The 25,279-nt window shown below is 47.7% G+C and overlaps 1 protein-coding gene across 1 annotated transcript in view; it reads left to right on the top strand.

Moving 5' to 3' along the window:
- Positions 1-25,279, top strand: part of LOC120833600 (aryl hydrocarbon receptor) — a 31,588-nt gene that overhangs the window by 4,043 nt on the left and 2,266 nt on the right. The window contains exons 2-10 of the mRNA XM_040200858.2: positions 4,863-5,053; positions 14,449-14,546; positions 15,336-15,425; positions 15,535-15,649; positions 15,721-15,848; positions 16,052-16,248; positions 16,405-16,514; positions 23,158-23,299; positions 23,478-24,999. Of these exons, the coding sequence (XP_040056792.2) occupies positions 4,863-5,053; positions 14,449-14,546; positions 15,336-15,425; positions 15,535-15,649; positions 15,721-15,848; positions 16,052-16,248; positions 16,405-16,514; positions 23,158-23,299; positions 23,478-24,999 (2,593 nt within the window). The remainder of the gene's footprint in view (positions 1-4,862; positions 5,054-14,448; positions 14,547-15,335; positions 15,426-15,534; positions 15,650-15,720; positions 15,849-16,051; positions 16,249-16,404; positions 16,515-23,157; positions 23,300-23,477; positions 25,000-25,279) is intronic.

Raw genomic sequence — 25,279 nt, 5'->3', positions numbered from 1 at the left:
CAGAAGACGTGGGGCTGTGCAGCAAGGACTGAGGTTTCTTGGACTGCCAGCTGGGCTCAGCTGCACAAAGGCTCCATTGAGCCTGACCGTAAGAAGCCTGTGGCAACTACTCTGGGGCATTCCACGGTAGATCTGCCCATCCAAAAGTCTCCCTTTTTATTACCGCTCCGTCTTCGGCGTATGCTTCCAGTTTAGCTGACCAGCAGCGCTTACACTAACTTTGAAAAGTGTTTTCCAGGCTGGCGACTGGGCAACAGCTTTTCCTCCAAAAAGCCATTTTCTAGTTGCCTAATAGTTTTAGTAGTGCAGATTTAATGCAGTTGTATATCAGCTTGATAATGAAACTTTTTTTCTTCATACATACATGTCATGAGTTGCCAATCTCTCCAAACACAGACGCCTGTGTGCACGCAAGTAAACACAACAACGCACGCGCTGCGTTTCTCCGGTTCTGATCGTACCAGCAACATTTAAACATCTATTTGGTGGCGGTTGTCACTCATGGAAACTGACGGCTAAGAATTGGGTGCCAATTTTTCAAGTTGGTAGCCAGTTGGTCCTCCTCTCAGCCGCGTCGAGCGTTGTTCTGGCGTTGTTCAGCTTGCTGGGGAAGTATGAGTTAATTATAGTGTATACACCCCCGCCCAGAGTACACAGTGGTAATGTGTATTTAACACTGAGAGAGTGTATATAAATTATATGCTTGTGACTAAGCATTTATTTTAGAAAACAATAGTGTCTTTAATAAGACTGGATATTTTTCTCCCGCGGTGCGAATGTGCTTTTTACAGTAATCTAAAGGGATTGTGAGAAACACACACTAACCAACACACACACACACACACACACACACACAGGCAGACATGCCGATAAGAGGTTTGGCTCAACACCAAAACAGAGAAACAAAGTTGGCCTTTGTTCTTTGTCTGGTTTTCAAACAGGTGACTTCCCCAACTGTTGGATGGAATGGCTCTGGTGGTACAGCCAGTGGGCCATTGACAGAAGCACCAGAGGTTCGATTCTCTGCTTTTTCCACATGTTGATGTGCCTCAACGGAACCCACTGTAGTCCTGATGTGTGTAAGCGTAGAGGAAAAAAACGTTCAAGAGTTTCTGCCAAATGAATGTAATCTAAACAATGGCTCATGCTGGAAACGTGTTCTTATTTTTCCAGACACAAATGCGATCGCAGCAGCATCCCTAAAAATCCCCACTTTGTATGCGTGACAATAGGAAGCACGCTTCCCTCCTCTCCCCATTGGACAAAAGAGCCAACTCCTTCCCAGAGTGCTTTGCTCTGGCCAAACCAGTTCCAGCCCAAAAGTGTTTTGGTGCAAACCCGACATGCAGCCCGTCGGTTTCTGAGTTGGCTCTTAGGAGATTGTGGCTCGCTCCCTCCCAGAGAAACATCCATAGAAACGTCTGCATCCAATTTGTATCCATATTGCAAGACGCTTCAAGCCCTCATGACATACATTACTCTCTGAGTCACACTGGACACAGTGGATTTGGTAAATGAGTGTGATGTAGTGACGCTTAAGGTTTGCATGCCTCCGTGTATTTTCTTATAACTGGAAAGCAGCATTTACCACTTTTTCGTTGGAGCAAAAGATTTTTTTTTTTCAAGTAACAGAAAATCTAAAGTTTGATTGCAGGATATTGTTAAATAGAACCTTTGCCTCATTGTACCCCTCCAATGATCTTCGTTTTTGTACGTTTCTGCAGATCACATGTTATTTGTTTTCACCCGATTCTGTTTTTTTCACCTCTCTGTCTGGAAAGATCCTCGTAGGCCAAGGCCCGCCGCTATTGTAAACTATCCTCTCTGCAGATTGGAAGTCTGTGTTTTGCAGCAGCCAAATGTGTGCGGAAAGCAAGGCACGCTTTTCCTTCTTCTGAGCCGCTGAGTCATGCCTCTGGATCGGCCAGACGCTCCGCCTGCTTACAGCAGACAAATGTGTGTCAGTGTCTTTTAACACGAGCCGCCTCCGCTCCGAGGTCACTGAGGTCAGACCTCCACTCTTTCACTCTCGAGATAAGGAAACCAAATAGAAGCTTGGGCAATGAGGTCAAACATCGGCTTTCCCTACAATGAGCGTCTTGATGTCGGCCGCTCAGCCCCGTGATCCATAGCAAATGAAGGTGGAGTTGGGGGGAGCGGAGGGGTTCTGAATGCTGCCTTTTGTCTCCGCTAGGCATTTCTTGAGAGTGAGATCAGCCCGGCTCCATTTCTGAGAAGGTATAGCTGAGGTCTGAAGCCAGCAATCGAGTTCAGGCTACAGTCCCCACAGACGATTCGGTGGCAGAGGAGGACATTTTATAGCCTATCATTAGCCAAAGTTTTGGTAAAGGGGACCTTTTGGAGGAGTTTTGGTGGGTAATTTACATGCTGGGGCGGCAGATAAGCTTCTCAGGATGATTTAAGAGCTGGAACCAACGTCTGATAATGATCACTGATTGGTTCCTGTTGATAAATCTTTACTGGAAAAAACTCCTGACGTCTGAAAGAGCTTCACGACTACAAGTTATGAAACCTCAGGTTTTTCCCCCAAACAGGCGCGTCCACTATGGGGGTGGTAGTTCTGGTCTATTCCCAACTAATTTGAGAAACTGGCAACCTGTCAGTGGCCTTATTTTTTTTACATTGGAACAATTATGCCTTTAATGTAATCATAAAGGATATCTAGTAGGGGTGTAGCGCTTCATTTTAACAACGATTCGATTCATGGACGATCTGGGTTCATTTAGAACGATTCGATTCGATTTGATTCAGTGACTTGAAATTGATTCCGTAACTTTACTGGACAGTGCAGGCAAAGTTTCTGAGATCCCTGTTTTTCTTGTAAGGAAATCGGGTTTAAATTAATTATGGATATTATACACAAGCAAACAACAATTAATGGCAAATGTATTAACCTTTTATTTGAATCAAGTGCCATTTTCAATGTAAACATTACACAATAATTACACAATGTTTGGATCAATTCACAGACACCACATTGTAGGGTCGCATGTCTTTACAGATAAACTTGTTACTGTGATGAGTTTGGTGCTGGCGAGGCCTGAGGTGTCTGCAGAGCTGAGTTACCTGCTGCTGCTGCTGCAGCGGTGACGCTGCTAGAGGTCCTGACTGTCGGCGCTGTTTAGTCCCACGGCGCCTTAGTAGACGGCCGGAAAGATTTGTCGCGTTTCCGTGGTTTTTTTATTTGGCTTCTACATATTCTACAAACAGCGGCCGACTTATTTAGAACACCTCCGTGTTTGCAAAAGCCAAAAGGTTTCCACGCGCTGGATCGATAAGGTAGTTTGTAAATGTCTCGCTCGCAGTCGTCTCCTCCACGCGGTGTTTTGTTGCGTACTGATGACGTCACAGACAGGCAGACTGAATCCAGTAACGTTTAACGTGTCTAAAGTGCTAAAAAACAAACAAACAAACACACATACACACCGTTTTTGTACTTAAATCCAATGTGCAGTTTCCAAGTATCGATACAATCGATTATGTACCATTTCAATCGTTTTGTAATCGATATATGTCGTCCGGAATGCCGATTTGCGGAGCACAGATCGATTCAGTTGGATCGCAGGAATATAAATCGATTAATTGATTCAGTGAATGAATCGTTACACCCCTAATGTCTAGTAAATGTCTTATTTCTATGCAGTCAGGTGTGAGAACATGTACTTTACAGCGAGCTGCATAAAGGCAATTCGATCAATGATCATTTTCTCAAACACAAAATATCAAGTTCCACAACTTTCTGTGCATCCACACAGATCTCACTAAGCTCAGCTGTCTCTGGGAGGAATGCCGTGATCGGCCGTCTACGCGGCGTGCATGTATGTGATTGGACACGCTGTTCGCTGGGAGGGAACATTAACATTACCAACGTTAATTGACTAAGTTGGTAGCTGTTGTTGCCGTTGTCATTTTACGGTCAGACTAAACCTTTATCCTGAGTTACGGCAGCTTCGCCGCTGCAGAGACGTTACGCTTTCACACCTCAACCACTGAAGTAAATAAATGCAGAAATAATAATATCCTATTATTTTTATTTTTTATTCGACATTATTATTATAAATAAGAAAATGATGGAAATGAAGTCGCGAGTTGCGCATCTTTTTCTGGCAGTAATGAGCTTCCATATCAAGGGAAGTGTTTCTCCAGCCCGTGTGGTGGAGGGATGGCGTCTCCATAGCAACCTTTAGTGAAGCACGTGTGTCACGTATGCAAGCGTTAAGTGGCCTCAAAAGTAAAAGTTAAGCGGAGCAAATAAAACCACCGGCCTGACGTGGTTTTGTCAGACGACACGTGTCGCCAATGGGACCACTTGTTTTTATATTCCGTATTTTCTATTTTGATTTGTGTCATTTACTCTGAGCTGAAGATGAGATGAGTTAGAAACAAACCTGCGCTGTGTTGTTAAGTGAAAGCGGTAGATGTTATTGTGTCATGCTTAATAGGAACTTGGGGTGGCTTTAGATATAAATATCCCCATGATGATATTATGCTGTGTGAAATTGCCGGTTTCCACCTGTTCTGAATGGAGAGTCAAGCTAACGTGATGAAATGAAACGGGATACTTTTGTTTTGTCCGAGCTGAATTAGCCTCCGGAATGATGAGGATTGTGACGTGCGATCTGCAACTAAGCACCTGATTTGATTTGGGAGCCGATGTCCCGTTGACTCACCTGTTCCTCAGCGTGTATTAGTCACAATCACGGCCGGCTTTCCATAAGCTGTCTGCTGAGAGTCAAAATGGCTCACGTCTGATCGGGCATGTGTCACAGCAGCTGGGCCGGTTAACCACAACTCCATCCTCCTTCAACAACCGGCCATGTGTTCCTCTCCTTTCTCCACAGAAAAAAGGTTTCGGACGGCAATGACGTCGTCAAATCGAACCCGTCAAAGCGCCACCGCGATCGTCTGAATGGCGAGCTGGACCGGCTCACTGACCTCCTGCCCTTCCTGGGGGACGTTCGCTCCCGCCTGGACAAGCTGTCGGTGCTGCGCCTGAGCGTGGGTTACCTGCGGGTCAAGGGCTACTTCAAAGGTGAGGATGCTGCAAGCTGCAAGCGACTTCTAGAGCGACGCATGCAGACGCTCGCGGCCGAGGCAGGAATGTGAAGCGTGCAGGAATCTGGTTTTAGGAAACAGCTCATCCTCAACACTCACTCCACCCTCTCTGTTAGCGACACTTTACAATCCTCACAAATATTCTTTTGTTTGCCTTTAACTACACAATATACCTTCATTAAACGTGTCGACACACTGGCTTCGAGTGGTGAGTCAATTATATGTGAGTCACCCATCTAATATTTCCTCCACCCGCAGTTGATAGTCCTCTCTGATTTAAACAGACGCCTCGGCCCTGGTGTTGGCAGACGCGTTGCTGAGTAACTGATATCTATGTCTAGAAAGTATCACTTTTTTTCATAGTTTCTCTGCGACCCCCCTATTTAATGGTGGGGGAAACACTGGTGTGCGTCTTGAATCATCTCAGTGTCCTGATCCCTGGTTAGAAGCTGCTGCCGCGTTACTTCACACCTTAAAGGCGTCGGGTACAGACACCTACAGAAGTAGGGGACTAAATGTATTACGTTATTATGATATATTCACCATTAGACATCTTGGGACTGTTTATTTTCCTTTTTCATGAACCTGCTCTATTTAGTGAAGATATTGTCTCTCTAGGAATCTTTTGGGTCAACCTGTTGTTCCATGCGATGTTGACCCAGTGCAGCAATCCACATAACAAAAGGAAAAACAGTGTGCAGTGTGAACACTGGCTATGGACGGGCTGTCAGAGGAGACGGGACATTCCAGCGCTGCTTGTTCTCACAACCTCTTGCCTACTTGTTTTTGCTCATTTCAGATAGTTTCCATAAACTATGCTCAAGTGCATTTACAACTTGACATTTACACATTCTGTGAATGTGATTCTCTCCACCAGCTTTGAATTCCTGCCATATCAGCAGGGCAGTAACTACTGGAGATGGTGTATAGCTCAAAAATAGTTGGGATTTCTACAGTTACATCGATCCCAGTGCATTTTATTAAGCCAGTCAGCGTCTAAAGACCTAGTTTGATGTGCAATGCAGGCTCAGCAGGGTTTTCATCCACTTCATTAATAAATGACAGACAGACAGCACATGTTGGGTACTAGTGAAGTGTGTCAAACTCCTATCAATCACCCTGGTCCAGATGTTTTTGATGATGCGTAAACAGGCCCTTTTTCACACGTACATCTGCGTCGACAAACAAGGACGTTTGCGTGAGAATATGTGCTCCTTGTGCATATTTCAGAACATGCAGGCATGTGATGAGTGATTTATATGTGAATCAAATATCTTTCATTCAGGTGGGTGCGTGTTGCAGTTTACACCCCGATCAATTCACACGTTGCTGTGTGAGAGAGAAAGAAGTGTGTGGCGCTTTATGAACATTTCTCTGGTTTTATGCATCCGATCCTGTTATTTCAAAAGCCAAGTTCTCCTCTCCGGATATTGCGTCCTTAACCGACCCCAGAATTTAACCACCACAGCCATTTTTCTACGACTGCCTTCCTGTTCCACCCGCAGCGCTCTGCAGAGGTCAACCAAAAACAACCATTGAACACAGAAATGAAACGACCTTGCAAAAGGATTGACTCCCCAACCCAAACGTGTGTGTTTGTGTTGGTAACCGTGAACAGTCGAAGGTGTGTGTGCTGATTTAGAAGTCTGCTTCAATCAGGCTCGCTGAAAAGACGGTCCTTGACCCGTCGCGATGGAGGGCCGGATCACAATGACATGTGGCATCAAACGGCCCACGTGTCCCCCATCAGGCCCGTAAATACTGCTGCTTTGCCACCGCACAAGATCAGCAGGTAATAAGAAATCAGAATCATCATCTCCGGCATGTTTGCATTGACCAGCTTAAAGAGGGTCGTGTGGTCACGGACGACACCCAACAGTGTCGTCTGACAAGTCTATTAAAAGATGTGAGCTTCAACAGGACGCTGCAGTCAGCAGCAGGAACATGGAGTTAAACAGCTGTTGTGGGTTTCCAAACAGGGAAATGTCACATCCAGTGTTCTTAAGTTCTGACCCACTTTAAAGAGCTGCTGCTTTAGTTCTTACCATCTGTGTCATGTGAAAACCAATGGAACACAGCTCTGTTTGCATTATGATTGATGGGTACATGAAGGCTGCCTCACTGACAATGATGTGGGTCCCCCCCACCCCCCCAAATCGTGCTCTTTCAATCAAATGTCAGTCTACATTTACTGAATTGAATATTAAGTTCAGTAAAGTAATAATATTCCTGGTGGGTCCCATGGGGACACAGGAAGGGGAGGGACTTGACCCCATTGTCCCTGATATCCGATCCGGCCTTGGGAAAGTTAGACAGACCGAGTCCATGTGTGGGTGAGAGGAGAAGTAGGGAAAGAAAACTCAGCATGTAATTAAGTAGTTAGTGCAATTGTGCATAGTTATATGGTTTAGCAGTAAATTGCAGCCAGCAAACTCCACTGTGAACCGGAGTCTCTACTTGACATCGATCTCAGATTAGCCGCCGTAGTCGTCCTGTAAGAATAGATTGGTCGCCTCAAGAGGCAGCGCGGTGTGGAGGGAAATAGAACAGCGCCTTAGTGCTTTCACAGACGTCACTTACAGTGCGTGTGTGGGAGCCTCAAAAGAAAAGGTGCCGTTGATCATGACGGAGGATATTAGGTTGCAGTATTGTGTAGGTGTACGTTTTTTGTTTGTGTGCTTTCAGTGAAGTCATGCAGCGGCTCTGATACCATGTTTATTCCAACCGGGGTGTTGATGTCTCGTACACGCGATCACAGTTTGTTTAGTAATCACCCTTGCTGTGAGATTTGTGGGACTTTATTGACACTCCCGCTCTGATGATTGCAGGTCATTTGGTGTTATTACTTGTCTGTAAATAAGCTTGAAAGACCTTCTAGGTTTTTAGAAGAATTCCTTTTTTTGCGTCTCAGGCTGCATGTGTCCCTGCTGTCAGTGAAGTATAATGAAATTCAAGAATCCAAAGAGTGCGTTGAGGACAGGCAGCGGTGCAGACAGCCAGAAACAGGTGCCGTGATGTGATGCATCAGTTGTTCCATAATAAAGTGGATTTTATCTCACAGAAAGTTCCCTGTAACCGAGTTAGGCTCTCTGCATATTTCTAAGTGAGTGTTTGTGAATTGTTTTTGATGCAAAAACTGGGTGAAAACATATAGAGGGACGAAATAGCCTTAACCTAGAACCAGACCAGAGTCTGAGGGCTCAAGCTTCACAAAGCCGCGTGCACGAGAGCAGGTCGTAGCAGAGACGCGTGCACGCCGCTGTTGCTGCTCCAGCTGCAGCGCTAGCAGACACAGAGACGGTTCACTCGCAGGCTTCAAAGTTGAAAAAACAAAAATGTTCGTGTTTGCCCTCCTCCTGCAAGTAACGGCCCCAGAATGCGAGTAGATCACATCTGTATTGAGTCAAGTTTCCCAGGCAAAGATAACACGTGAACACACGATAGCGTCAATGCTCTCCTCGGCCTTATTGTCCCTGAATAGAGCTTGAATCTCCATGTAACTCAATGCCATTTGCATGCATTAGCTAGTAACTGCCTTGTTTAGTCACCAGGACTGTGCTGCCTACTGGCTGCTAACAGCTACCATTAATTAGCTGGTCTCGTGCTGATTTCAACACTGCTTTGAATTTTTAAATGCTTTATTATCCTGGAAAAAATAAGGTGCACGAGAGTGTTTCAACGCAGGTGTGTAGTAGTTTGCACGTGCTCAGTAGCGATCGGTTAGGCTGTGCGGATCAGGCAGTGAGTGACGCATGTTAGTGTTCGTGTGTAGCTCAAGTGAGCCAGTGCATGATTAGTTGATATCCGACTGGTGGATTGACTTGCATAATTGTATGAAGTATGTGAGGTACTTTTGACTAGTATCGCGAGAGGAACGACTAATTAAAGTGTGTGTGTGTGTTCTTGTAGCAACAGAAAATACACGTGAATCTGAACATGAATCTGAAAATGAGGATGAAACTCTACTCCAGTTTCAGTTGTATGATATTGGACCAGATGAACGTCTCCAACTGTATTCCCAAACGCAGATAATCTAAACCAGCGGTTCCCAAACTCAAGAATGCCGCGGCCCAATATGAAATCTGAAAATCTTTTGCGGCCCACCCAAACCTTTAATCACAACTCTGATCAAAACATAAACTAGGGATGATTAAATGACCATAAGAATTTAACCGACAATGTATGTTTTGTGTACCATTTTCTCCGGAGCTCATATATATTTACTTTAATACTACAGGAGGTCCCATTTGACATTGTTTTGTTTGCCTTTTGTTGAATGACGACAGGCGGACAAGAGCAGCCGTTTGACAGCGAGAGCCTTATTGTTTTATTAATCTGTTCATTTAAATTGTTTGTGCTCCATCAACTAATGTTTCACATAATAATGTGCCGCTTGAATTGTTCAAATAATACTTAAACTGTGAAAAATATGTGCGTTTTGTAGCTTATCAATTATGAGTCGTAATTTAAATCGTAAATCATTTTATATTCATTTCAAACTTTTCAAAATTGAAAATTAAAAACATTTTATTTATTTATTCTAAATGACCTCTCGCGTCCCACCTGCAGTACCCACTGGTGGGCCGCGGCCCACACTTTGGGAATCGCTGGTCTAAACAATATCACCAAGATTGCCTCTCTGGGGTTCTGCCAGTGAAACCCAAGCCTGGGATGGCTCTTCAAGTGGGGACATGCCTACAAGTTAAGATAGTGATCTCATAAATCGGCTTCAGAGAAAAGAACAAACATAAGCAATTTCAGGGTATACGAGTGTGATTTAAAGACCCCGTAGTGAAACAAGCTATTTATGTCTACCTTAAATGGCCGATCTTCTTTTCCTTTTTTGAAGAAAGCCGTCCCGTTGGCCGTCACGCCTCATAGCGTGACTTCACGAGGCAGCGCTGGAGACTTTGAAAGGCTTGTGGCTCGCTGCTGCTGAAAAATGTGTATTTGCTCTCCAAGTTCCATTGAAAACATCCAAGGCCTGTTAGCAATCACAGTTGATGTGGTAACCCTGTGTCATGTGCTGTAATTTCATGTAATTTGGTATTGGGGATATCTGAACCACGTAGGCACAAAGCCATGCAGGGGGGGACACAACACAGGACAATATTTGTATCTATTTGTCTTGTTTGTTTTTGAGTCCCGGTGTGTTTTTCCTGATGCATGCGCTTCAAATCTCTGCATAATTCAACTCGGTATGCTAACGTATGAGAGGAGGACGTCTCGCTGGGACGACAGAAGTCGCCTGTTGGCTCCCGATTCCCGACTCCCCTTTCAGTATATCGTGAGAATGCGAGCAACCGCTGGGAGACAGATTTAATCATGTTTTCATTTTTTTTCTCCAATTTCCATTCTCTGGAAAGTTTGTTCTCCGTCTCTCCAGCTCTGCAAACCACAGAGCTGCATCTCTTCTTCTCTCTTCTCCTTTGCTGGTTTGGCTGTTGGCCCGGAGCCGAGTTCGCCCACCAAGGCTCTCTGTGACATTTAGAGTCTTCCAAAAACGCTTGGGTTTGTTTATCTGCCGAAACAAAGTCAGCTGTCTTCCGCAGAGTTCAGTTGGGAAATCAGGAACACAGGAGATGCCTTATTTTATTTTATTTTAGGGCCCTCGATCACAATCAGGGTTTGGAAGGAGTTTGGTAATATAAATATTTTCATCCAGGAGTGCAAATGAGCTTTTAGTGTTTATTGTAATTTGCATATATTTCCACAGCTTTAACTTTGTAGAACTCGCTATGTTTTGGCTAAATTCAGACATCCTGTCGGAGGTAAATTTGGTGTTTTACTACCTTAAAACGTTGCCTTGAATGCGTCCTCCCTTCAGAGACCGCCTGCACTCCGATAAGAATCACTTCAACGATGCGATATGTGAGGCGCGCCTGAGGTTAGCTTTGGTTTCTCTTGTGTGCCCAGTCCTAAAAACGATGGCATTGCTTTTCAAGGCAATAACAGGAGCCTGGACGGCCGTGAAAAAGCTGTCGATCGAAAGAACAGATGCAACAAACAGCTAAAGAAACTCTCTCCTGGATGGAACGGACAGCAACAAAGAGGTTTTAACGTTAGACGTTACCGACGTGATCGAGGCCCCCCGGGGCAGCAACAGGCTTCTCCAGTCTCACGCCTGAGCTTCATTCACAGTGATCTGTCAGTTAAAACACCATCATTAACTAACAGCATGCAGAGAATATGCACAATTCAAGCTGACTGTCAGTTATGTTTTTCTTCTTTTAATTTGACGTGGCGTCGATGTCATCTGTATCTGCGTGATCTTTGGAATGAATCCAAAGTGACAGAAGGCAGACAGGCCTTCAGCTAGCGGTTAGCTGTAGCATCATCCATGCCGGCTTTGTGCCAGCTGAATGCTGGTCACTACAGCTTGCCGCTAACTATAAGTTCAAAGGGGTCTGATGGAGGACGAAACAGACGTTTTCACCACTTTGGAGTCAATCCAACAGAAAAAACGTTTAAAACTCGCATGTAGGTTCAATGTGATCGTCTCTACTTCCTCTTCCTATAGAGAGAGAGTGCTATCACCAGACAGGACGGGCAGCTAGCTGGCTAGCATGCGCAGTACATGTCAACCCCGTCAGCTGTTGTGATAATGATGGTTAATTATGACATTAAAGTCTGGCCTGACTTTACACATTTCAACTTTTAAGATACACCCCGCAATTATTTTAAAAACCCATTTTTATTAAATGTATTCCAAGCTATAATAAGCTTGAGCAAAAATCCGTTATCCACCCAAAGCTGCTCTTTCCTTCCTTTCCTTGACATTCTTGTCTGATCATAAAAAGGCTGAGGCTGTTTCCTTCCCCTGAAGTCATTGTTGTAAACAGGCACATTAATCAAAAGGCTAATGGGAGGTTAAACCCGCCGATGTGACCCGGCTCATTGGCTCTTATTTGTCACAAGCGCCGCCCTTTCCTGCACATCCGCGTGAGAGAACAGCGATCTCTGTACACGATCTGCTGGAACTAAATGTTTTGAAGTCAAGATAATATTCCCCTATGCGTTGCCGGCATACTTTATACTCTCTCTGAAGCTGGCAGACGTCCAGCCTGTGACAACATTTCCCTTTTCTCTCCACGGCTCCAACAGTGTCCCAACTCCACAACACATGCTAACACTTACAGGTGGACCCTGTGTACATGCTTCTTAGAGCAAATTAGGCTTTTACTCGTCATAATATATGAATTCATCTAGTTAGGTCTTAGATTTTGTGCTTCGGGCTTGGCCGTCACTACTTCGCGCTCCGACTGGAGTAGTCAGACTAGATGGCGTTTAGAAAAGCTCCTCCTCGTCTCCTCACAGTTCTTTGGACTTCTCTTAATTACCCAGCGATGAAAAGGCCGCCTCTCTGCCTGAGTGACGGGGATGTTTGCCTGCAGAGCATCTTGCATCAAAGGCGTGCTCTGCACTTGGCAAGTCCTATAATGGCGTCTCTCTGAAACAGAAAGCTGCAGTTTCTTGGTGTCGCATTAGAAGCATTGAGGGCATCTGTTTCGTACGACAGCCTGTTTAATCACATTGATCAGGGCCGGGATCCGTACATCTTGTAACGTGTTGCCCTTTTTATTTTTAGGATCAGATATCAAAGAAAAGACTCCCTGCTGTCAAGGTTGTTGGTGGGTGTTGCAGGATTAAATCCCACTATTGAGACCTGGAGATTTCTATAAAATGAAGGAAGGAGTTTCTTTTGTAAGGAATAACTTTACACATGAAAAGCAACAGATGATCTGAGTCATACAGTAACAAACCCATTATGAAAACACCACGTCCCTGCTTTATCTTTGAGGTTCTTCACTGCCTTCCACTGACTTCCAGTAAGTCTTTCCCACTTCTGCTCAAGCTCTGGCCGAGTATCATTAAGGCGACTCTTTATGCTCCTAAACACCATCAGATAATTTAAACATAACATTTTAGAAAACCTGTAATACAAAAAGGATTGTTTTTCCTGATTTATGGCGATAATAAGAGATCAAATTCCCTCTGTAAAAACCTTTGAACCTTATAAGTCAACAAAATGAAAAGATCATCTTTGCTCCTAGCGTCTTCGGATTTTCTGATTTCTACCCTGGAAATGTACAAAAATGAGCACATATATGGCAGTGCATAGTGAATGTATATTTAAGTATAAGTGTGGTCTTAAACAGTCACTTGCAGCTGCCTAGAGAACTGTAAGTGCACATGAACAACAACTCTGCAATAGAGTCCATATAGTCTTACTCACGCAATCATTGATTAGAAAGAACAATTTCCCTGTGAATGATTGACTGAAACACTAATATGCTGTGTGATGTGTGTGTGTGTGTGTGTGTGTGTGTGTGTGTGTGTGTGTGTGTGTGTGTGTGTGAACGCTTTATTTCCATGATCTCTGCACATGTAGCGCTTGTTTCACGCCGTCGGTGGTCGTGGGTGAGGACTGCTTTGTGTGTCAGACCTGCAGCTGTGTGTGTGTGTGTGTGTGTGTGCGTGCCAGCATGGTGTGAGTCCCCGCTGAGGGGTAGGCTGTGTGTTGTGTTGTCGTCCCCCCCTTAAAAGAGGGTGCGTGACAGGACGGGACTGACGGGTCGGCAGAGGCCGTATCCTTGGATCTTCCTGTAGTGGCACTCCGGATAAGGGAAGCACTCTTGTCGGATATCGCTTACCCAAAAAGAACCACCCCAGGGGCAGATGCAGTGTGTTTGTGTGTGCGTGAGAGTGTGTTTGTGTACATGTGCAGGCTGCCAGATCAGTTCTGCAGCAATGACAAACTCTGTCTTCAGGCTTAAGTCCAGCTTTTCTTCTTTTGCTGCTCCAACATGAGTGGTGATTCCTCACATGTACCAGCGAGGTTCTTGTGGTTCTACTGAAGCCTGCAGCCACAGATGACTTACATTTGTATATTGTTTGCATTGTATCCAGGCGCGAGGCACGTCCTACCATACACATGCAAAAAGGATTCCCGCGTCAACATCTCTCCGAACAATAGCAGGACTCTTGTGTTCTTGTTGAGGAGCATTTTTGAACATGACCCGACACGGTGCGGCGGCCCACAGAACAATGACGAGCAGCTGCCAGGATGAAGCAGTTGTTGTACTTGGTGCAGGACGCCTGGTGCGTGATGCAACTCATCTCCCCTTTGTAGAAACAACCGAGTCAATGGCAGGTTTTTCGGAATCCCTCACGTGGACACGGTCAAGTTCTGCTGCCCCATGGAGCTCTGAGATGTCCGGTGGAGGTGGGGGATCACTGGTAGAGCCACATGTGTGGTTGGTGGTTGGTGGTTGGTGGGGGCTCTGTGGCCTCATTGTGTGCTTTGCTCTTTGATCTCCATCCTGATCCATTGGACACTTTCTGTCTCCGTTTTGTCTCCTTTCACTGCAGCGACTATGAGCACGAGCAGCAGTGCCACGTTCTCCGGAGTGTCCAACGGGGACGGCACGGACACCACTGGCTTCTCCGAGGGGGAACTACTGCTCCAGGTGAGACACGAGGCCAAGATCTCCTTTCCCTTCCCTTTACTTCTTCCAACGCTGCATTTTACGATTGGAGGATCAGGGTCAGGTGACCTGCTGTAACCCACAAGCTCCGACAATCCACCTCCCACATCCCAACAGGCAAAGAGCACAACACACAGTACCAAAAGAGTGTTGACACACCTTTAAACCGTTGCATTGAAAGCTGCTGCTGCACTCAAGAGGAAGAAAGTCCCACGGCCTGATTGATAAGCCAAACGTCGCAGGTGCACAAATGGCGAGTCAGCCTTTTGTTTGTTTGGTCGCTGCCGGCGTTGTGTGGAGCTAATCCAGGTCTATCCGCGCCGGAGGAGGTTTTGACAGGTCGTCTTGGGGCCTCATGCCAGAGCTCGGCCACGCTCTTTGGCTCCCAACAAAACCGGCACTTTGTCAGGGCGCCTGCGCCTCGTGTATTGACGCTCGCCTGTCAGCTACATTGTCTCTCTCTGTTGTTCCGCGTGGCCACAACGGGCAGTGATTGGGACGCACAAAGGGCCTTCTGACGTTCAGCAGCTGGTGGCTTTGTTTTTGGATTACCAAGCGGCAGCAGGTTTTCAGATTTTGATTGAAAACATATACATCTACATAAATATTCATTTTATAATATTCATATTTTTATATTCTTTTATTTTTGACTGTTTCAAAAAACAGGCGAAAGTCGAATGATGAAAGTGCTCTGATGGTTTTATGTGCAGTTCTTTGAATTGCCTTGTTGTTGAAATGTGCTACACAAATAAAGTCTGTGTTGCCTTCCAGGCGTTGAACGGGTTTGTGATGGTGGTCACGTCAGACGGTTTGGTGTTCTACGTCTCCTCCACCGTCAAGGACTACCTGGGCTTCCATCAGGTGACTTTTAGTGTTATCAGAGAGGGCCGGTTTGAGCCACGCCAACCAGCCCTCTAAGGCTGCAGCTGCTGTTGTTGTGATGTGTGACCCACCTGCGTCTTCTCCCCAGTCGGATGTGGTTCATCAGAGCGTGTTCGAGCTCATCCACACCGATGACCGGGCGCTGTTCAGGCAGCAGCTTCACTTCGCTCTGAACCCCCTGTCTGCTGCCGCAGGCGGAGACGGTACGTTCCCTCGGCGCTCTCAGCGTTGGTGCCAGCGGCCGTGTTTTAATCTCCACCGGTTGTGTTCTCAGCGCCGCAGAGCGCCGGCAGCGCGGTGGTGTACAGCCCCGAGCAGCTTCCCCCGGAGAACTCGTCCTTCCTGGAGAGGAGCTTCGTGTGCCGCTTCCGCTGCCTCCTGGACAACTCCTCCGGCTTCCTGGTGGGTCCAATGTTTTTAGATTGTTGTCACCTCATAAACATTTAGCTCATGATCCATTTCAGGAATCCAACACAATGCGCTGCTTTGCCCCGTCAACCTACAAATACGATTTGAAATGCAGTTTGATTGTACTGTCGTTCCACAGCGATCGCAGTTAGCGTCCATGTGTGGTGTAACTGCTGATATTCTTCTACCCAAACCAGGCTCTGAAGTTCCAGGGGCGACTGAAGTACCTCCACGGCCAGAAGGTTTCCAACGGCAACGGGATCAAACCTCAGCTGGCGCTCTTCAGCATCGCCGTGCCCGTCCAGCCTCCGACCATCGTGGAGATCCGAGCCAAAATGCTCCTGTTTCAGACCAAGCACAAGCTGGACTTCACTCCCCTGGGGGTCGACAGCAGGTGCTCCAAGCGCCTCCGCTCCTCTTTCATGGAGTCGTTTATTTTCAAAACCTACACGAAATATCATGGTTTTACATTAACGTGGCAGGACGCTTTTTTTTTTTTTAGCTAATTCCAGTTTTAGCACACTTGATGTTGTTCATCTTTTTCCTCCAGGGGGAAGATCATTCTGGGATATTCAGAGATGGAACTGTGTATGAAAGGCTCCGGCTACCAGTTCATCCACGCAGCCGACATGATGCACTGCGCCGACAACCACCTCCGCAGTACGTTGGCTATTTGGGTTTGATTGACATTACATTTTATTCTGTTCATCTGATGTCATTTTTGTTGTTATTTTCTTCAACGACAAAGTAAACATGTGCCTGTGAACAATATGGATCAAAGCTTGGTGGCGGTGTTTTTGTTGTCAAAAACGTCACTGTCACTGGAGTAGTCAGGAGACGTCACTGTCTTTCCCAGAGGTAATGCCATCAACTGGATTGGGAGCAGCTGGGGCGTTCTGGCAGTATAAGAGCTCATGGTTCCTGCCTGCCAGGGTCGCTGGTTTTCCCTGGCCAGCGTCCGCACCTTTGTTTTGTGTCTTTTGACGTTTAATTTAGGTTCACAACATTCCTCCGACATGATCAAGCACCCACACTGACATGACTGAAACTACTGACGTACACACCTCATAGTTGTTTTACTTTTGGATTAGTTACTTTACTTAAATAAATATATTTGGAAATCACCTTTGCATTGTGTCTCTCCCGTGTTTGTCATCCCCTTCGAGCCGGGTCATGACAAAATGGGGGCTCGTCCGGCCGTTCGTCTGCGCAATTTAGTCGAGTGTGTTTAAATTTAGTTACTTGAGCTTGTGATTTGGTAGGCCTGGCTGCAATGGTGTTTTAAGTACGGATTTTTGTAGTCGGTGCCGGTGGTTGCGCACACGTGGAAAGTTGCGATAGAGCGTGCTTGTTGCGTTGGTTAGTTTGCCTGGAGTGTAAAACATTTGGTTGTATTCGTAGTAAATTAGGGGAGAGTTTACAGTGCATGTGGGCTGACTGATCAGGGAGAGCATCGGATTTGGCACAGTCTGTCTATATATCGGTTTGTGTGGATTCCTTTACCTTCAGCGGGGTCAGGAGGAGCTTGTTTTATTTTGGGGTCGGTTGTTTAAGTTTATGCCAACGTCCGGGGAGACAAGTGTGAGTGTTCTTAGCGTACCTGGAGATCAAAGTCTGGAGCGGAGTTTTCCCTTGTAGGTTTGGTAGCGTTCCTCTTTTAGGATCGTTGCGTGGGTTCGTGGTAGTGTTGTGGTGGCATAGTGGTTAAAGCTTTGTCTTGGGAGCATATCCGTGTCTTTGGGAGAGTTGCTGGCTTGCTAGTTGCTCCCCCGGGGCAGCGGTCTCTGGTGCATAAATACCCACCACTGCCCGCTGCATGAAGACTAGCCGGGAGCTTAGATAAGGGGGTTAATGTTAGATAGCGGGGAAACTCCAAACCGAGATCTTGGTGCGCACGGGGATACCTCGCTGTCTTGCTGGTCCTGTTTGGCATAGATTGGTGTTGTTTGCCTGTTCTGGGTAAACTATTGATGTTGCGATGGCTGAATATGAGGCGTTCACGGCAGCCCCGTCAGAAGAGGCCTTGGAGAGCTGTACTAAGAAGCAGTTATTGGAATTGGCTGAGCATTATTCAGTAGTTGGGATGGATAGGAGGCGTAAAGACGATATTAAAGCTGCTTTGAAATTAAAACTTTGTGAACTGGGAGTTCTTACGTCTGGCCGGTCTCCACCGGTCGTATGCGTTCCTGCACAAACTCAGGGGTTGACTTTTGAGCAACAGAAAGAGCTTCTCCTGTTGCAGATGGAGCATGAAAAACTCAAGTGTGAGTTAGAAGCTAAAAAACAAATTGAGCTGGAGATGATCCACCAGCAGACCGAGAAGGCAAGGATGGAGCTGGAGAGCTATCGTCTGTCCCTAGGTAAGGACAATAAGTGGGCTGGTGAGAGTGAAGGTCGGCAGCTGTCTGGGGTCGGTGCGCGGCCCTTCGACATAAACAACTTGCGGTTGTTGCCACCATTCAATGAGAAGGATCCTGACTCGTTTTTTGTGATGTTTGAGCGTGTTTCCACGGCGAGGGGCTGGTCGGATGGAGACTGTGCTCTGCTGCTCCAGTGCGTACTCACCGGTAAGGCGCAGGGGGCATACTCGTCTTTGAGCACGGCTGATAGCGGTAGCTATGTTAAAATAAAATCTGCCGTGCTGAAGGCTTATGAGTTGGTGCCGGAGGCGTATCGCCAACGGTTCCGGGCTTGGGAGAAGAGAAGTGGCCAAACGTATGTTGAATTTGTTCGCGATTTAACAACTCATTTTAAACGTTGGCTGGCTGCGCTTGAGATCACTACTTTTGATGATTTGTGTGAATTAGTCATTTTGGAGCAGTTTAAAAACAGGTTGCCTGGTCGGATTGCAACCTACATTAATGAACATAAGGTTGCCTCCGCTGCAGAGGCTGCTGTGTCAGCGGATGAGTATGTGCTGCTTCATAAGGATGGTGTGAGAGAGCGCACGCCCAACCGCGATGATGCTGGCTGGGGTGAACACAGTCGAAGCACCGTAGCGGCTGACCAGATGCGTTCGAGGAAGCCTGGCTTTGTTAGATTCGAGTCTCACTCACGGAGAAATTTTGACAGCAGTAGAAGCTGTAATTACTGTCATGAAAAGGGTCATTGGAAGGCGGATTGTCCAGGGTTGTCTAAACATAGAGGGGGCCATCCTAATGTTAAGCCGGCTGCGGCTGCTGTTCCGGTAGTTACCGGCTGTGCGTCAGTCGGATGTTCTGAGCCGGATGTTCTGGAGGCATATGCTCCTTTTATCAGAAGTGGTTTTGTGTCGCTTGGGGGTAGCGATGTTAAAGTCCCGGTTACGATATTGAGGGACACGGGGGCATATGATTCCTATATGATCGAGTCCGTCCTGCCGTTGTCCGTAGAAACTGACAGCGGGGACCGTATCCTCAGTCGGGGGATGGGGTTGACTGTGTTACCTGTGCCTGTGCATAGGGTGGTTCTGGATTGTGAGCTAATACAGGGGGAGGTAGCTGTGGGAGTGCGGCCGGCGTTTCCTATCGAGGGGGTTCAGTTCATTTTGGGAAATGGCTTGGCTGGCGGCCGCATCTGGGATGATGTTCCTCCCGCACCTGTTGTTACACACTGTCCAGTTAGTACTACGCCTGACTGTAGCTCCATTGAGATACCTGAGGATTTTCCAGCCTGTGTGGTTACACGCGCAATGAGTAAGGCTGAGCCTGGGTTAACCGATGAGGAGCGTGGTGATGCGGATTTTGAGACTCTGTCCTTGTCCAATTTTCCACTGTCGGTGCCACAGAGCGAGTTGTTGCAGGAGCAAATCGGTGATCTCTCCCTAAAAGAATTGTTCGAACGTGTGTTGTCGGCTGCGGAGATAAAAAGTGCAGCCAGCGGCTATTTTCTGCGCAACGGCCTGCTGTTTAGGAAATGGATTGGGGTGAATAGTGACTGTGTAGGGGATGCTATTTTCCAGTTGGTCGTGCCGGCTAAATTTCGTCCTTTGGTGCTTAAAATAGCGCACGACGAGAGTGGGCATTTTGGGGTCAGGAAGACATATCTAAACATCTTGAAACATTTCTTTTGGCCGCGCGTGAAAAGAGATGTTGCTGTATATATTAAAACATGTCAGGTGTGTCAATTGACGGGAAAACCAAATCAGCGTGTGAAGTCTGCTCCTCTACAACCGATCCCTGCCATAAGCCAACCTTTTGAATATTTGATTGTGGACTGCGTCGGCCCGTTGCCGTGTGCTAAATCTGGCAGTAAGTATTTATTGACAGTGATGTGCCAAAGTACCAGGTATCCGGCTGCATACCCGCTAAGGTCCATTACAACTAAAGCAGTGGTGCGGGCTCTGACTCAGTTTATTTCGGTTTTCGGTATTCCGAAGATTATCCAAAGTGACCAAGGGTCAAATTTTTCCTCTCATATGTTTGGTCAAGTGTTGAAATGTTTGCGCATCAAACACAATCAGTCATCTGCTTATCATGCGCAGAGTCAGGGTGCGTTGGAGAGATTTCATCAGACTCTCAAATCTCTCCTGCGTGCTTATTGCACTGAGCTGGATCGAGACTGGGAAGAGGGGCTCCCATGGCTTATGTTGGCTGCGAGGGAGGCCGTACAAGAGGGCACTGGTTTCAGTCCAAATGACCTAGTTTTTGGGCATGTGGTGCGGGGCCCTTTGGCGGTGTTAAAAGATGATTGGGTCGATGCTGAGCCGCCCAAGAACTTGATCGATTTTGTGAACGGGTTTCGGCATCGATTGTTCGTGGCAGGTGGTAGAGCACGCGATAAATTGCAAATGTCTCAGAGCAAAATGAAGGGGAATTATGACCGCCATACAGAGCGGCGCGAGTTCAGTCCGGGGGACCAAGTCCTGGCATTGATGCCTATTGTAGGTTCGCCCTTCCAGGCCAAGTACACTGGTCCATATACGGTAATTGAGAAAATCACGGATTTGAACTACTTTATTGCGACACCGGGGCGGAGGAAGTCCAAACAGCTTTGTCACGTGAATTTGTTGAAACCGTTTTACAGCCGTGGTATGGGGTCAGGACAGACCGAGGAAGGGGTTTGTCCAGCTCTGGCCGTGGGTTCAATGGCTCTGATACATGAGGATGGGGTGCCTGAGCCGGATGACAGTCTGCTGTGTGGTCGCTTAAAAAATTCAGAATCTCTGAGTAACTTGGATAGGCTGCTCTCTCATTTACCGGAGTCTAAACGTTGTGAGCTCACTAATTTGGTGCGCAAGTTTCCCTGTCTGTTCGGCGATGTCCCTTCGCGCACCGATTGGGTGGAGCACGATATTGAGGTGGGAGATGCACAGCCGATAAAACAACGTTTCTATCGTATGTCACCAGAGAAGCGTCAACATCTGGACTCTGAAGTAAAATACATGGTCGAAAACAATATTGCTGTACCGTCCAATGCCAGTTGGGCATCTCCGTGTATTTTGGTACCGAAGCAGGATAAAACGCCGCGGTTTTGTACAGATATGAGAAAGGTAAATTCGGTTACAAAGCCAGATTCTTTCCCTTTGCCGCGAATGGAGGACTGTGTTGACAGTGTTGGTGCCGCCAAGTTTGTGAGTAAATTTGATCTGCTCAAGGGATATTGGCAGGTACCTCTGTCCAAGCGGGCTCAGGAGATCTCGGCATTTATTACACCAACGGGTCTGTATTCGTATACTGTCATGCCATTCGGACTAAGAAACGCTCCCGCTACGTTCCAGCGATTAATGAACAGAGTTGTGTCCGGGCTGGAGGGATGTTCGGTTTATTTGGATGATCTGGTGATTTATAGTGACACGTGGCACTCCCATTTGCAGCGCATTCGGGCGCTGTTTGAGCGCTTGGAAGAAGCGCGACTCACCATTAATTTAGCAAAGTGCGAGTTTGCTAGGGCCACTGTTACTTATCTGGGGCGGGTAGTTGGGCAAGGTCGTGTAGCCCCAGTCCAGGTTAAGGTTATGGCCATCGAAAAATTTCCACGGCCCACCACCAAAAAAGAGCTGCAGCGGTTTCTGGGTCTGGTGGGATACTATAGGATTTTTTGTAGAAATTTTTCCACTGTGGTGTTTCCTCTTACTGAGCTGCTGAAGACCAGAGTAAAGTTTGTGTGGTCTGTGGAGTGTCAACAGGCCTTTGATAACGTTAAAACTGTGCTATGCTCTTCTCCTGTTCTGGCAGCACCGCGTTTTGATCGGACCTTTTTGCTCCAGGTTGATGCCAGCCAGGTGGGAGCAGGCGCCGTCTTGATGCAAGGAGATGACCAGGGGGTAATGAGACCAGTGAGCTTCTTTTCTAGGAAATTCAATGGTTACCAGTTTAATTATTCTGTTATCGAGAAGGAAGCATTAGCGTTGGTTTGGGCGTTGCAACATTTTGAAGTGTATGTGGGGGGTTGTGCACCACTTGTTGTGTATACAGATCATAATCCTCTGACCTTTCTTCGTTCATTGCGATGTCCGAATCAGAGATTGATGAGATGGGCTCTGTTTCTGCAGGGATATGATCTTGACATTCGGCATATCAAAGGGTCCGATAATACAATTGCAGATGCGTTGTCACGTGCTCCGTTGCCTTGAATTAGTATTTCGGAAAAGGGAGGTCTACATTTGAGTTATGCCATTTCATGTTGCTCGTGACTTGTTCTTGCTGTGCCTGTTGTCTTAAATTGCTTCTCAGGTACCAGAGTTGCTGAGGACAGGTGGGGAAGGGGCGGAACATGGGCAGGGTGATGGGTTTCTTGTTTATAAATTTTTTGTAGTAATTCGGTTATTTTTGTTTTTCTGGTCAGTTGCTTATTTTTTATTAGCATTGTTTAAGTTTCGTTTTAGTGTTTTTCTAGGGGGACTAGTCCTGCTTTATTTGTTGTAGTGTGTCGGTGTTCCCTTTGGGACACCGATCTTATGGGGGGGGGTGTGACGGCCCTGCCTATTGGCTCATGTCATGACGTCACTGTCTTTCCCAGAGGTAATGCCATCAACTGGATTGGGAGCAGCTGGGGCGTTCTGGCAGTATAAGAGCTCATGGTTCCTGCCTGCCAGGGTCGCTGGTTTTCCCTGGCCAGCGTCCGCACCTTTGTTTTGTGTCTTTTGACGTTTAATTTAGGTTCACAACATTCCTCCGACATGATCAAGCACCCACACTGACATGACTGAAACTACTGACGTACACACCTCATAGTTGTTTTACTTTTGGATTAGTTACTTTACTTAAATAAATATATTTGGAAATCACCTTTGCATTGTGTCTCTCCCGTGTTTGTCATCCCCTTCGAGCCGGGTCATGACACCATGTATTGCTGCTCTAGTGGAAAGTTCTTTGTTTCGCAGTGATTAAAACAGGAGAGAGCGGCCTGACGGTGTTCAGGCTCCTGACTAAGTTGGGCGGCTGGGTGTGGGTGAAGTCCAACGCCAAGCTGATCTTCAAAGGAGGAAGACCTGAATTCATCATCGCATATCAGAGAGCTTTAGTGTGAGTGTTTGATCCTCGATGCGTGGCTGCACAGCCACAGCAGGTGCAAAGCAGAATGCGGGTTTCCTCACATGTGCCGCCTGGTGGAAAGGCAGCAGAAACCAGAGCCAGGCGGCGATCACGAGGCCCTCGGACCTTTCGCCAGTAATGTAACGTGCCCGCTTTGGTCTCTTCTCAGCAACGCGGAGGGCGAGGAGTTTCTGCGTCAAAGGAGGCTGCAGCTTCCCTTCAGCTTCACCACGGGGGAGGGCGTCCTCTACAACACCGGCCCCGCGGTGGACGTCGCGCACTTCCAGTTCAACAACATGTTCACGGACGTGAGCGAGATGAAGAAGGACGTGACCCCCGGCTCGCTGCTGGACTGCTTCCTGAGTCAGGATCAGACGCTCTACACACAGACGCCGGACACCCCTCTGCCCGTGGATCAGGTGTTCATGGACAGCGAGGCGCTGGTCACCATGGGCACCAGCAACCTGGTCGTCGTGAAGGAGGAGGCCAGGCAGTCGGCGATGGCTGTGCTCGACAACCTGGAAAAAATGTTGGAAGAGGGCGACTTCTGCAGCACGTTGCAGAATCTGGACGTCAGCGACGTGCAGCTGATGGAGTGGGAGAATGTCCTCAAGAGATGCGGTCAGGATGGAGATCAGCAGAGCGCCGTCAAGTCCGAGCTGGACAGCGTCCTCACCGACGACATCTTTGACTTCATCGATACCGTTGTGTTCAAGGACAAACACAATGGTCTCCAGGACAGCTCTCCCAGCAGCAGTCAGCAGAACCCCTTCACGCAGGCCGGGCTCAGAGAGCCTCGGCTGTTTGAGGCGCCGAGCGCCGATCGGATTTACTCCCCGACGAATGGTCTCTGCGCTCGCCAGCAGGAGGCGATGAACGGCCCGCCGCTGGCAGAGTCCGCTCAGATGTTCACACAGAAGCTCTCCCACCTCCACCCTGAGCTGCCTGCTGCTCAGCACCTGCAGCTCCAGGACATCTTCAGCCCGTCCATAGAGCTCCCGGAGCTCACCGTGCCAGACTCCCTGGCCTCCCCTCCATCCTGTGGGCGGGCCCCCGCTGGCCACGTGGGATGCCCTCAGACGCAGTCCGCCCGTCCTCTGCGGTGTCCTCCTGCGATGGCACCGAGCCGACAACTGCTGCAGCCCAGCGGCGCTGCGCCCGCGGTCATGGACATGGTGCCCCACCTGATTCCTTGCGATGCCTTCGATCCCATCGGCGCACCTGACATTCGCAGCCCCTTTGTCGCGGCGCGTCAGCGAGGAAGCCCCTCGTTCGAACCGCACGGCCAGCCGGTCCGGCAGTGTCCGCAGAGCCGGCAGCAGGCGGCGCCTCCTCAAGTCGGCATCGTGCACAACGGACAGAATCCCGAGAAGCAAGCCCGCCTGTGGCCCGGCGCCGCGGCGGGACTCACCCACGCCCAGCAGGGGGCGCTGGCGTGCGGCCAGGCGGCCGCTCACAGCAGCTGCATGTTCAACCAGCACTTTTCCACCGGTCCGGCGGGAGGCGACGTCCTGGCTGCGTCCGGTTCTTTGGGCCCGAGGGGGGCCGAGGCGCCCGTGGATCTGAGTCCTCCTCAAGGGTCCTGCTACTACCAGTGGAGCCGCGGTGCGCCCGTGGTGGGCACGTCCCCCATCAGCCAGCAGCAGGCCGGCATCGGCCCGCCCAACGTGGGGCCCATTCAGCACTACCGGGTGAGCCTCATTCAGATCCTTCATTCATTCAAACTACACATGATTTAAAACTTCAACTAGCTGGTTTTGCTCTGTAAATATTTACTTGACTAATTGTTTCACCACTAATTGATTATAATAACGTAGAGATGAGGGGATATTTTTGAAAGTTCTTAAATATGAAAGGTAAAACTTTAAAAAAGTCTAAAAAGTTCTGTCAACCCTAATAGAGTCACATTGTCTTGTTTCGTGTGCTGCATGGAGCCCCGATTTACAACATTTGACTCGATTGACCGTTGAT

This window comes from Gasterosteus aculeatus, chromosome 16 (assembly GCF_964276395.1).
Source record: "Gasterosteus aculeatus chromosome 16, fGasAcu3.hap1.1, whole genome shotgun sequence".
Taxonomy (NCBI): domain Eukaryota; kingdom Metazoa; phylum Chordata; class Actinopteri; order Perciformes; family Gasterosteidae; genus Gasterosteus; species Gasterosteus aculeatus.
This window is presented reverse-complemented; position numbering and strand designations above follow the sequence as displayed.